General features: G+C 36.2%; 1 protein-coding gene across 1 annotated transcript in view; it reads right to left on the bottom strand.

Annotated features, from left to right (window-relative positions):
• LEMD3 (LEM domain containing 3) overlaps positions 1-14,461 on the bottom strand; it is a 67,105-nt gene that overhangs the window by 28,999 nt on the left and 23,645 nt on the right. Inside the window, exons 2-4 of the mRNA XM_023643952.2 lie at positions 7,497-7,534; positions 3,325-3,391; positions 984-1,051 (exon numbers count right to left, since the gene is read on the bottom strand). Of these exons, the coding sequence (XP_023499720.1) occupies positions 984-1,051; positions 3,325-3,391; positions 7,497-7,534 (173 nt within the window). The remainder of the gene's footprint in view (positions 1-983; positions 1,052-3,324; positions 3,392-7,496; positions 7,535-14,461) is intronic.

The raw sequence follows: 14,461 nt of genomic DNA, 5'->3' as shown, positions 1-14,461 counted from the left end.
TTCTAGAGATCTGCTGTACAATGATGCACATATAGCTGACAATACAGTACTGTATACTTAAAAATTTATTATTAGGGTAGATCTCATGTTATGTGTTTTTCACTACAATAAAAAAAGGGAAATGAAGTTTGTATGACATGACTTGTTCACGATGAACCCACGCCAACACCTTAGGATCAGTATTTCCATTTGCAAGTATCCGTATCTTTATGGAAATGGACTGACATCAAGCTCCCCACGTTTTTCAAAATTCACTTTCCTCTTTCTGAAGTCAGAATGACACTTGTCCATCTTAACCTTCCGGTATCTTTCCTTTCACCTAGAATTTCCTAAAGATTATTTATAGTGCTTTAGAAAATTCACCTGCAAGTTCTCTCAGTACCCTGAGATGAAATTAACCCAGGGCAGAAGATTTGAAATAATTGACAATGGTCAGATGCTTACTTGCTATCTTACATGCTACTTACCTATTTCAATTTCTCTCACCAATGTTCGTACCCTTTCCAAATTAACGTGCATTCTCTCATAGAGAATGTTCCAAAACAAACTTTAGTAATTTCACTTTCTCTATCTTGCTAACATTACACCAAACAGCAAATCCAAGTTTCTTTTTTCTTTTTTTTTTGAGGGAAGATTAGCCCTGACCTAACATTTGCCCCTAATCCTCCTCTTTTTGCTGAGGAAGATTGGCCCTGAGCTAACATCCATGCCCCATCTTCCTCTACTTTATATGTGGGACTCCTGCCACAGCATGCCTTGACAAGCAGTGAGCAGGTCCACACCCAGGATCCAAACTGGTGAACCCCAGGGCCACCAAAGCAGAATGTGTGAACTTAACATAACTGCTGCACCACCAGGCCAGCCCCACAAGCTTTTAAGAGTACAATTAAAGTAATCAAATGCATGGTACTTTTGATATAAGTTGTAACAATTTATATAAACTTTAAAAATATAGCTATTAAAATTTTAATTTCAGTGCTTACTTTTAAATATGCAGCTGCCTCTTGGACAGAAAGTGTTCTCTGACTAGAACTGCCACATTCATGATCTCCTGGAAAAATCAGCATATTATTAATTTTGAATCAGTACTATGTTAAACAGAACAAATATGATTAATCAAAATATCTTAGAAATTACACAATTATAGGTTATATTATTAGAATTAGTAAAGAAAGATGAACAATATTATTTATATTTTCTAGAAAAAAATTCCAGTAAGTAATATAAACAAACAAGTATCTTTACATAAACCACCACCTTTAAGTGCATTTCATTCTAGGTGGGAATATATCTTCCTCTTATATTCCCAACTGAATTGTTAGCCAGGGTAGAACACGTCACACTGATGCCTATGCCTAGCTCTTGGCACACAGAAGGCCCTCCACAGATGTATTATTATTCGAGGGGGAAAATTCATTATGCTAACTTATACATCTATTACTAAAGCTAATAATTCAAGTGTTCAAAAAAGTTTGAAGCAAAATGTGCATTTTCAGAGTATAACTAAGCCTATATTTAGCAAGGGGTGCACATGCTTTAAAAATTATTGTAACACAGATCAACAGGGAAATTAGAAGCCACCAGCTATGATCTGGTTTCACAAAGGGATGTGCTACATACAAAAGTTTGGAAAATTACATTTTCCTTTTCTTGTAGCTATTTATAAGAAAAAAATTCACAGCCTTTTCTTTCAGGCCATCTGTGGTTATTAGAGATCAATTATCCTTATACTAAACTACAATTGTAAGTTTTTCCTGCCCTGTTTCTTTCAACTAGTTTTTTAAAAAAAACTTTAACATGAAACTACAAGTTAAATTCTTGACTAATTTTTCCATCATAAAAGCAACCACGTTCCATTTATCAGTTTTGTTCAAGTAGACAGATTTTAATGGTCATGGTTGTAAAAAGAGAAGAAATACCTATTAGATGAACAAGTCAGTCTTCAAACTTTATAATGCATCCTCAGAATCAGATTCCATAGATCTACAGCAGAGGTCGGCTAACGACAGCCAATACAGCAAATCTGGCCTACCCCTGCTTTTTATAAATGAAGTTTATTGGAACACAGACACACTCGTTCATTTATGTATTATCTATGGCTACTTTCATGCTATAACGGCAGAACTGAGTAGTTGTGACAGAGGCAGTCTAGCCTGCAAAGCCTAAAAACTTTACCATCTGGTCCCTTCACAGAAAAAAGTTTGCTGACCCCTACTCTAGAAGAAGGAAGCTTTATCTTTAAAAGCACCCCAGATTACGCTGATCTAGCACACTTTATACTATAGAGAAAGCTGTAGAAGCTTGTGGTAGCAACACCAGGAATTCCTAACTAGAGTATATACTTAACCTATTTCTGGGTGTTACAGTATACCAAATAAATGTTATTAGCTTGCAGTGTACGAATATCACAGTGTGTCAGACAATGCAAAGAAGGATTTTAGTGATGTACACAGAATTATGAGCCTAAAAAAATCCTGACCATAAAGACCCAAAGAAAAAAATCAAAGACTGGTGAGAGGATGGGAACTGTCAGGATCCTAACTGCCTCCATCAACCAGAGAAGTTCACGTTTACCTACCAGGCTCCACCAATGATCTGGTTTCTATAAAAGGATCTGCTACATACAAAAGTTTGGAAAACTACATTTTTTCTTTTCTTGTAACTGTTTCTAAGAAGAGGATCCAAAGTCTTTTCTTTCAGATTATTTGTGAAATAAGAATATATAAAAATTTTAAAAAGTAATAAACAGATAAACTGCTACTACAGCTTATATATGCTAAACTTGACACCAATTCACCTATAGTATTCTAATTGCAGATATGTTGATACCTGAGAGCGCTCAAAGACTTACTAAGAGCAGAATATGAGGAAAATGCAATGAATCAGGAGAAAAAATTCTAGAATATATTTGCTTTATCCAAGGAAATCACACCTATACAACTACCAAAGGAAAATCTGTGCTTTTATATTAACCTAGGATTTTAGCTAATACATTGCTTACCCAATTCAACTGATATTTAAGCTTTCAGAATTTTTTGTTACTATTAATGCAATAAAGAAATTTGACTGACTTCAGAATCACATTATATAATACAGCATATACCTATAATTCATCCAATACATAAGGCAGGCAGGAAAAAGGCCCTGACTAAATATATGTATAAAAATAAAAATCCACTCATATAGATAATAAAAACTTCTAAAGAGAAAATACTCCACAAACTAAGACCGCACTTGGGGAAAACTATTTCTACTAATATAGCATGCTATGTGTGCAAATTAATTTTAAAACATTTTTACAGACTATTAACATTAAAACATTACCTGCAAGCTGTGCCAATCGATCATGAAGCTTGTATAAAGTGTTCATCATAAGATTTTTTTTACTTTCCTAAAATTGAAAGAAATTATTATAAAATATCCAATTGCAAGAAAAAATATGTAGCAAATAATAATGTTATTCAAAAAGAAAAACAGTAAATGAATTTAAAATCATAGAAGCTACATAATCTGAAAGACAAATTCATATTTAAACAGGGGCTACCATCTTTTAAAGAAACTTTAAGAATCTAAATTAGCACTCTAAATATTTTACTTTCTTGAGGAAGATCAGGAAATTGTCACTAAAGTTAGTACTAAACACAGTCTCAGATACAACCAACTCCCTCATCCACCAAAGCGATGCTCCTCATCCCTCCACAACAGTGCACGCTTACGTGCTGTTCTCAGGAGACTGTTTCCTTCAAGACTGCCCTTCATGATGTGTCTTAATCTGACTCAACTGCTTAGTAATAAGGGAATGAGTACTCACACTTTGATTTTTCCCTCAACCATTCCTAGGCTCCCAAAGTGGCCCTGTATAAATTTATGAACCATTAAAGGGAAACAAACATTTAATGACTATCTGCTAAGAGTTAAGAACTGTTCTCAGCCAATCGAGAGACCCAGTGAACAAGATGGCTCCTGTTCTCAAGGGCAAAAAACATATTAAGTGTTATGTTACAGCTGCAAACAAAGTATAGCATAAATACAGAACAGGGAGGGGGGAAGGAGATCCATTTATGGAAGAGAGAATATTTGAGCTGGGCTGCACAGGAAGAGTAGAATTGAGCATTCCAGGCAGAAGGAACAGCATGAGCAAAGAAAGGTATGAAGGCACAAACGCACTGGTTCTATTTCCTACAAAACCAGTAGCTAGTGCGACTCAACAAACTACTGGAAAAGTAGTTTGGGATCAACTGCTAGAGAGCCCTAGATACTGAGAAAAAGAGTTTGACTTCATTCTGCAAGTTTCAGAAGAGGAAAGTAAGAGAAACTGTGCATCGGGAATATTACTCTGACCATATGAAAGGAGACCAGAGAGGAGACTACTGCAATGTCTAAGCACCCTGCCAAGTAATCTAAAGCAATGAGACCCCAAGTGAAGAGCAATCAAATTAAAAGGGACCAACACAAGCAATGGGGGAGGGCAGAAAAGGAAAGGGGGTAATTATAGCTTATCGCACTATGTGAAATAAGCTCATGATTCACAAGGGGCCTGTGTCTTTATTATTTCCTTTCTTTCTCAAGTGTCTAACAAAACAGGATTACTGGATGAATATGACGAGGAGCAAATTCAGACAGAATATAAAAAGCAGGGAAAGTAACATTTATTGCCCAACAACACGTAACCTCACCCATTTATATTTTCATGTTGTACGTTCAGGGACAGAAGAGACAAATTTGCACACTATGGGTGGCATGCTTTTGTCAACCAGCTTTAATCAGTGACAGTAGGAAGAAGAAAACTCATGAAAGGCTCTTCAATCCTACCAGCAGTCCCCAGTTTGAAGTGAGATGGTTGACATAGACAAGTGACATTCCTTCAGCTGATTACTTGCCTTCCAACCCTTCTGCTTCTTTTCTCCCCAACTCTATCTCAACCAGATTCTGAATCAAGCCAGTTCTTATCTTCTCATAAGCTTAAAAATCCAAACTGCAAAAATCATACATCAAAAAGTAACCGCAGGGGCTAAAATCCAGGATTCTGAAAGCTACGCATTTGTGATACATTAAACCACAAAATTGTTTCTAATAAATACGTTTAATATCATAGGATGAGAAGGAGTTCCAATGATAGTGTAGCTTATGGACTTGATACATAAAACCAAGGTAAACCTAATTAAGCTCTGGTATTAAAGTAACTGAGAGTTTGAAGTTTGTTTCCTCCTTTATCTGGAAAAGAGACAATTTCCTTTTTGTCTTATATGTCCTGATCATGCCCATGCCCACTCCCCTTTCAAATCCAAAAATTTGACACCTGTCCTCTGTGATTACAACTTTAATGAATATCAGAGGCCTGGGAATAAACTTCATCTTTTGACTCACAGATACTAACATGGAGTAGATGAAGAAATAACAAAACCTAATTAGATGTAACTAGATCTCATACTGAATAAGATAACATACAAAATGTTACATTCTCATACAAAGAATTTAAGCATCCAAAAGGCTCATTAATTTTTCAAGAATTATTTTTCCTATGGTAACTTATTCAAAATGACCATTTATATATACTACAAGGGTCTCAAGTGCCACCCAAAGGATCAACTAAATAATGATCTAAATAGGTTTTATGGAATATGTTCCTAATGTGAACAAATCAATTTTGAGAAAGAAGCAGAAAGGCTTTGGTTCAATTATCTTTAAGAACAGTATGCTAAACTACAAGTAAATCTGAAAAGCATGTAAATCAAATGTAAAAGTTACTTTCCTATAGAAACACACTGGCTTATAGTCTCATTACAACCTTCTTCCAGTCTGACTGCTTTTCAGATTGTCTCCTAACATTCAGCTTGAAATGTTTCTAACTACTGGCTTCCATAATCACCCTAAAAAACACGTTAAACATCTACAAATAAATCCATATTAAAAGTCAGCTATCAAGTAACCTTTCATTAAACAAAAATAATTTTATAATTTAAAATAGCTACCTTCTAACTGTCTGTTTTGGTAAAGTCCAGACTTTCTTTTACTAACACATCTATCATTTTCTGATGGAAAAGTTTTCATTCTTGGGGGAAAAAATCAAAACTGTAGGGTGACTCTGTCAAATTTCTCATATACTGTCACCTTTATATATTTCCCTCTTCTATCCTCAGCCAAGTTTTTCCTCAAGGATATTTTCACTTGAAATTTTCAATTTCAATTATCAAGTCTCCGATTAAATGATAATAATGGACTTTAAACACTTAGCATTGTGCCCGGCACAGAACAAGCACCTAATGTAAGTGAACTGCCATTATCTTCACTACAATCATTGCTATTATTTAGAGGTTCAGAACTTCAGTTTCTCCCATGGGAAAAATTATACAGAAGAAAATAAAGCCTTTTTTCCCCCCAATGTTCAGGAGTATATTATACAAATTTAAATTATAATGCCAGGAACTGGCCCAGTGGCATAGTGGTTAAATTCACATGCTCCACTATGGCAGCCTGGGGTTCACCAGTTCGGATCCTGGGTGCGGACCTACACACTGCTCATCAAGCCATACTGTGGTGGCATCTCACAGAGAAGAACTAGAAGGACCAACAACTAGGATATATAACTATGTACTGGGGCTTTGGGGAGGGGGGAAAAAAAAAGAGCAAGACTGGCAAAAGATGTTAGCTCAAGGCCAATCTTCCTCACCAAAAAGCAGACCTTTTAAAAATACATTAAATTATAATGCCAGCAGCAGTGTTATACTTACTATTCTGATAGTATCATATTATAACTTTTTAAAAAACAAATATCACTGCAATAGAATAATACTAAAAATAATCATTAGAAAGTGCCACTTTCTGACAATCTAAAGTAATACTCTGTGGATCTGACTACACATCCTTCAGCACAGTAAATAATGTTTTCTATATAGGTCTATATTACTGTCAGTTCCCATAATAAAAAAATTAACAACTAATTGTGTATTATAAGCTCAAATATCTTAATCTTTGAAGTGCCTATAATGATGGTAAGTGAAAAATATTTTCATGGGAGTAAAATTTTAGGTTAAAATTAATATTATAGATCCCTTAAAAAGAAAAGGAATCATAAATAAGTAGCCTAAGGACTCTGTTTCTTTCTAAATCCTTTGCCTTCCTGATGGCTGAATAGGCATGCCCATGAGCAAAAGCTCCAGGGAGAGACAAGATGAAGGCAAAGATGACAAAAACTGTTAGGGTCTCCAACAACTTAAGGAAACAGGAAAAAAAGACCAGATCCCCAGATGAGAGACCACTGGTATTTCCCTTGGCAGTTGGCTTTTACCCTAAAGTGATAAACAGGTCAGCTCTTAGGAGAAAAATCTGTGTCAGATTTAATTATACTATACTTAAAGAATGCTCAAAATAAGAAAATTTATTGCTTTGGCCTAAAAGAACCTTTAAAATTACTGTTTTTTTAGTTGACAGTCATCCTAATACTTTTATCATATAAAACAGGAGACAAAATATCATTATTATGATCTTTTACTTACCTGTATTTTTCCAAATGTTTCATCAAATGGGTTTTTTACTATCAAGGAAAGAAAAAAAGAAAACTATTAGCATCACTGAAGAATGAGAATGAGAGGCTCCCTAAACAAGCCCTCTTAAATGCCAGCATGTTATTTTGCTAAAACTGAATGTAAACATGTAAACAAACTGATGATAACAAAGGCTAGGGAAGTAATCTTTCAGACTTACTATACTTACCATTCTCACTTTGAATTTGTGGTTTTCTCTGTAATAATTGTGAACAGGTGCCCTGGTGTCAGAACAGCTGGGGTCAAGTCCCAGCTCCATTACTCACTAGCAAAGGAACCCTGAATTAACATCTACTTAGCCACTCTAAGTTGTAGTTTCTTCTTCAATAAAGGAAGGCCGAAACAATGATACCTACCTTAGACAGCTGAAAGGCTTAAATGAGATAAACCAAATAAAATGCTTGCCATAGTATCAAACACTTTACACATGTTACATATTACTGTTACTGTTAATGACCATATCATTTGTTCCCCCCTTAACTTGGTTCCTCTTCAAAATGTAGACTAAAAGCAGTTTCTACTTGAGGAAATCTAAGATGCTTTAAAACCGAATAATTCATTTATAATTCTGACTTCTAATGATTAAAAAAACCCTTCCTAATCCTTGATAAAATCTGGAAAAGTGGCAAGAAACAGATAGATCAAAGTAGCTAACAATTAAGTCTCAGTACTAAACAACTTGATATCTCTGATAAATATTATAAGGAAAAGATTTACCACTTTCCATCCAAAATCCCTATAGCCACCCCCCCCCAAAAAGACACAAACAAGCTAATGGCTGAATATGTAGCATCTCTCATGGTGATATTTTAGAATCTCCTCCTCATCATCTATTTTAGAATTACAGGCAAAAAGATCCAAAGCTTTCAGATCGGTGGACCTCTATCATCCAGGTCACAACCAAGACCAACTGAGCCTACGAGTAGTTCACACTGACCAGGTTTCCTTTCTGAGGTGCTTTTCTATTTTTATTTGAGAAAACAGGAAGTCTCATAGGAACCAGGAACTGCCTGATTCTAAGAAAGTTCATGTGTGAGACCAGTTTAACAAGGTACAATAAAAAAGCAAGGGAAAAAATGTACCCTGCTATTATCCAAAGGGATTTTGCTAATGGATTTTTAGACAACATTTTTCTTTGGAGCAATAGGGTTTTAATGCTAGGAAAGAAAAAACTTTGAAAGGTAGATCAAAAGTACTCAATAGGGGAAGAGGAAAAAGAAATAATACAGCTTAAAGACTAAATAAAATGTTAAGAATGAGAACACACTTGGACTAAAGAGATACTTTTTAATGACATTAATTTTAATGTAAAATTTGAACAATTTAAAATAGTTATATTTAGTTCAATATACTACTAAAAAATGATGCCTTGTCAATCTACTTAAAATAAATTGGTCAAACAACATTTTACTTGCTCTTTATAAGAAGAATTCTAAAAGATATTAAAACCATGTAGGGCCAGCCCCGTGGACGAGTGGTTGAGTTCGTGCGCTCCACTTCGGGGGCCCCGGGTTTCACCGGTTTGGATCCTGGGCATGGACATGGCACTGCTCATCAGGCCATGCTGAGGCAGCGTCCTACATGCCACAACTAGAAGGACCTACAACTAAAAATACACAACTATGTATAAGGGGGCTTTGGGGAGAAAAAGGAAAAATAAAAAATAAAAATAAATCTAAAAAAATTAAAACATGCAATTCTAAAAACCAGGTTTTAATGTCTATGAAGAAAAGCCATGGTAGCATTATTTTTTGACTGTACACAAAAACTATTTTTTGTCGAGATTATTAAATGGAAAACTAGCTCTTCAAGCATCTCTCTGAAAGCATGACTGTAAATTGTAGACATTCCCCACTAGACTGCGCCTTTGTGAGGGTCCATATGTTATTCATGTTTGTATGCCGGAGCTGGGCACAGTACTGTACATACAGAGAAAGCCTGAGAAGTGCTGGTTGTGCTTTTCTGTATTCTACTCTGTGTGTTAACATTTAAGCTGAAGTGCTCAGTTCTGCAGGCAGCTGGAGAAGAGGATGTTCTTGAGCAAGTGGGGATGAAGAGCAACAGGATAACAAGAAAGCCAAAGAGCAGAACAGTAATTCTGTTGAAAAACACCACTCTGCCCTTCCTATCTTTCTAGATTTCTGCCTCTTGTCTAATGGGCTAACATACCCAAGAATATAACATATCTACAAAGCCAACAGTATACTTTCCATCCTACACAACTTCGGTTAAGAAATTTTCCCCCAATTTCCTATGACAACTGTCATCTATTAAATTAACAGATAGACCTATTAAATTAACAACAGGAGTAAAATGTATCCTTGAGGTTAAGTTTTAGAAAAGACGCTCCATCTAAAAACATCTAAAAACAGCAGTTTTAACAAACCAAAAGCCCTCAAATTTCTAAAAGCATCTTTACACATCTAACTTTTCTTCCCCCAAATCATTTCAGTATTTCTAAAACCACACTATCTTTTATCTCATTCAAATTACCTTCAATTCTAATGGAAATAACACATATGTTAACCCCAGTGAAAATACTCCTCCCTCCCCTGCCAAATAGGTAACTGTAGAGAAGAAAGCATATTCCAAAAGCATCCCACAGCAGAGAACTGCCACCCCATTCATTGGCCTCTTTTCTAGGGATCGACCTGAGAGTAAAGTACAGGTCTCATTCTTTACCCTAAAGCAATGATAATGTCAAGTTGGTATTTCAAACTTTATTCTTCTTTCCCCTAAAAGGCAGAATCTTGAAGCCATTTGAGACCTGGTATTGGTCCTTCTTTATAATCTACACCCCACCAGCTTCTCATTACTACTCTTTCTCAAATTCTCCTGGTTTGGCCATGTCTCCTTCAATTTTCTTGTTCAGATCACTTCAAACCTCAAACACACCAAACTTGTCTTTGTAAATGTCCTTAATGTTTTGACATCTCTTCCCCCTTTAACTATCCCAATGATTGTAAAAATCAAATTCCTTAAAAAATCAAATCAATTATACTACTAGACCCCTCAAAATCATCTAATGATTTCCCATCACATTTTGCTTCAAGGAAGTAATTCTAATCTTGCGATAACTTCCTACTTACTTATAAACACATTGTCGACTCACCATCTCCAAATTTCTCTCTCACTCACATAAATTTCAAAAATGTTACTAGTTTTACTGATCCTTTCTGTCAAGTGTAAACTTTTTTTCATTGTCCTAGGCTGAAATCAAATTTATCAACCATTATGAATACACAGATAAAAAGGAAACAAAAGGAAGTATATCAACCTATAAATGTATTCACAAAGTACATCTTAATGTTGACCAAATAAATTGATGTTCTCCTCAGACAGGCTCCATTTTGGTCACTAAATGGCAGTAACAGGAAGAAAAGTCTGTAGTGACCAAAGTTCTTTTACAACTCACAAAGAAAGATAAAGTTTATTCATTTAATAAACATTTATTGAGTACTTTGTGCTAGGCACCGGAAATGTGGCAGTGTATAAAATAAGAAATATCCCTGCCCTCTAGGAGCTTATGTTCTAGAGGGTTAGAAGAGACAATGAACAAACACATTTTAAAAATATATAGTATGTCAAATGGTTCTTAGTTCTTTGAAGGTAAAACAGCATAATGGTGCTTGACATGTAAGGGACCATCTAAATAAGATGGTCAGAAGGCCACACTAAGAAGGTTGCATTTGTATAAAAATCTGAGAGCAGAGGGAACAAGCCATGTGGATAACTGAAGGAAGTAGTTTACAGACAGAACAAGAAGTGTACAGACTGTGAAGGGGAGCATGCCTATCATATTACTCCTGGAAATGGAGCAGAGTGGATGACAGGGCAAATAGCAAGAAATGCAGTCAAACTGGTAAGATCATTTAAGGGAGTCAGTAGATACAAATAATGTAGGACCTTAAAGACTTTTATATATTACTCCTAGTGAGAAACCTCAGAGAACAGGAAACGTGTTATCTGGCCTCTGCTTTAGAAGAAACGCACACGTAGTAAGCGGTGGGTCACTCTCTTGATTAGGTTTAAGAGACCTCAGCATTTAGAAAAGAAATGATCTGTTATTTATGGCCCAGGAAAACTGAGAAAATAGTACATTCAGGATGCTTTCCTCCTGCTTTCTCTGGAACAGCACAGGTAACTTCAGTCAGCCTCGAGATTTTTCTGTTCTGAATACTTGAAACTACTATCAATTATCAGTATACAAAAATATTCTCCCAGGAGGAACTGAATAGACATTTTTCTAAATAAGACATACAAATGGGCAACAGGTACATGAAAAGATGCTCAACATCATTAACCATCAGGGAAATGCAAATCAAAACGACAATGAGATATCATCTCACACTTGTTAGAACGGCTATCCTCAAAAAGACGAGATAACAAGTGATGGTGAGGATGTGGAGAAAAGGCAACCCTTGAGCACTGTTGGGGGGAACGTAAAATGGTGCAGCCACTACGGAAAACAGCATAGAGGTTCCTCAAAAAATTAAAAAGAGAACAGCCATATGGTCCAGCACCCCTACTTCTGGGTATATATCCAAAGGAATGAAAATAGGATCTCAAAGAGATATCTGCACCCCCATGCTCGGTACGGCATTATTTACAATAGCCACGATATGGAAACAACCAAACAGTCTGTCAACAGATGAATGGCTAAGGAAGATGCAAACACACACACACAATGTAACATTATACAGCCATGAGAAAGAAGGAAATCCTGCCATTTGCAACAAAATGGATGGACCTTAAAGGCATTATACCAAGTGAAATAAGTCAGACAAACATAATACTATATGATATCACTTATATGTGAAATCTAAAAAAAACACCCTAAAGAAACAGTGAGTAAAATGGTGGTTGCCAGGAGCTGGGGGAAATGGGGAGATATTGGTCAAAGAGTACAAATTTCCAGTTATAAGATTAACGAGTTCTGGGGATCTAATGTACAACATGGCAATTTTAGCTAATAATAGTGTACTATACACTTGTAAATTTCTAAGAGATTAGATCTTAAACGTTCTCACCACGAAAAAGAAATGGTGATTATGTGACAGGATGGAGGTGTTAGTTAGCTAATGCCACAGTAGTAATCATTTTGCAATATATAAATGGACCAAATCAACAAACTTATACAATGTTATGTGCTAATTATATCTCAATAAAGCTGGAAAAATAAATTCTGCCAGGAAGGCTCTGAGCCTTTGATCTTTCTGGTCTTCTTCAAGCCTGGGTGTTTTTCCTTCTGCTTCATTCTGTCTTCGAGGTCCAGTTTGCAGTTCTGCTATAGTCATAAAGGATGCCTAACCACTGCAGCTTATCATGACTCTTCTCTTCTCAGAAGCCCTATGTATTTATTCAGTATCTTTACTACCTTATATCACAGTTTAACTGTTGTTTGTTTCTTCCTCCAACAAGACTGCAAAATCTCTACCTACCTCAATTCTTTGCAGACACTGCGTGATATATATTGAACGAATAAAAGCTTGAAGGCATACTGCAGTCTCCTAGAATAACAGCTTCACCAATGCCAGAGGGGTACTATAATCCTGAGCACTCCACAACCTTCTCCTTTGAATAAAAAGGAAATTATACTTATTGAGCTCTTGGTATGTTCCAGGAATACTGATGCCATATACTCAGGAGGTAGCTCATTTCATCCTTATACCACTATCGTAGAGTAAGTATTACCCCTATTTTTTTATTTTTCTGGTGAAGAGGATTCACCCTGAGCTAACCTCTGTTGCCAATCTTCCTCTTTGTTTTCCCCCCTAGAGGGAGATTAGCCCTGAGCTAACATCTATGCCAATCTTTCCTCCACTTTCTACGTGGGATGCCTCCACAGCATGGCTGATGAGTGGAGTAGGCCTGCACCCAGGATCCGAACCCACAAACCCAGGCCGCCAAAGCTGAACATGTAGAAGTTGAACCACCAGGACATGGGGCCGACCCCACCCCTACTTTTATGGAAACTGATGCATGATGAGGTTGGGTTGCTTCCTTGAGGTAAAAGCAGTTTAAAAAAGTGAGATTCAAACCTATGTCTGACTCTGAAGCCTACATCTTTTTCATTACAGAAAAAACTACAGGAAAGAAAATATTTGGTTCTGATTGGTTTAAGAAAAACATTCTTCTCTAGAACTTTTCAGATTTAGAATCATTAAACTTATCATCTCCTTATGACTTAATGCATGAAAAATGCCTAAAATGGGGTTAAGGAGGAAAAGACACTGCTGTTGGAGAACACACTGTTGTCTGTCGTCTCTTAGTTGAGAAAAGATGCTTCAGAACCAAGCTCTCTAATGGTAGTCCAGGGAAAATCTTCCATGATATATCAAATATAAGACATTGATGACCACCACGGGCAGCATTAATCACTCCCCTTCTCTCTGCTGCCATGGCACTGTGTTCGTAAGACTGCAAAAAACTTACCACAAGGCATCACTTTTAAAAAAATCATAATTTTCTGATTTAGATCATACCACATCTAAACAACATTTTGGCTTCATCTTTCAACATAAGATATTCACAAACATATATCAAGTGCCTACTATGTGCCAGGCATTATGCTAGTTGCAGGAAATTAAAAAATAAAAACATATAAGCCCTGTCCTCAGGAAGTTCAGTCTAGAGCGTAGTAACTTTTCAGACATGTGCTTTCAAAGGCAGTCTCTTATAATCCTAAAACTCGATGACCTGAAGGCTAGGCTTTAGTCTTTGGAAACTTCAAGACATCTAGGCAGTTAAACTCAGCTGCCTAAATGACCAATTATCTCTCTGAGTTGTACCTTTTTGTAAACAGACATTCAAATTCTCAAATCCCATCATTTAGCACTAATGGTTTAAACAGAGCATAATTACATGTGAAGAAGCAGGGATTGGGGGGCAAATGTTTGCAACAGCTGCAGAACACT

Source organism: Equus caballus, chromosome 6 (genome assembly GCF_041296265.1).
Source record: "Equus caballus isolate H_3958 breed thoroughbred chromosome 6, TB-T2T, whole genome shotgun sequence".
Classification (NCBI taxonomy): Eukaryota; Metazoa; Chordata; class Mammalia; order Perissodactyla; family Equidae; genus Equus; species Equus caballus.
The sequence above is the reverse complement of the archived record's forward strand: the minus strand, read 5'-3'. Positions and strand labels throughout refer to the sequence as shown.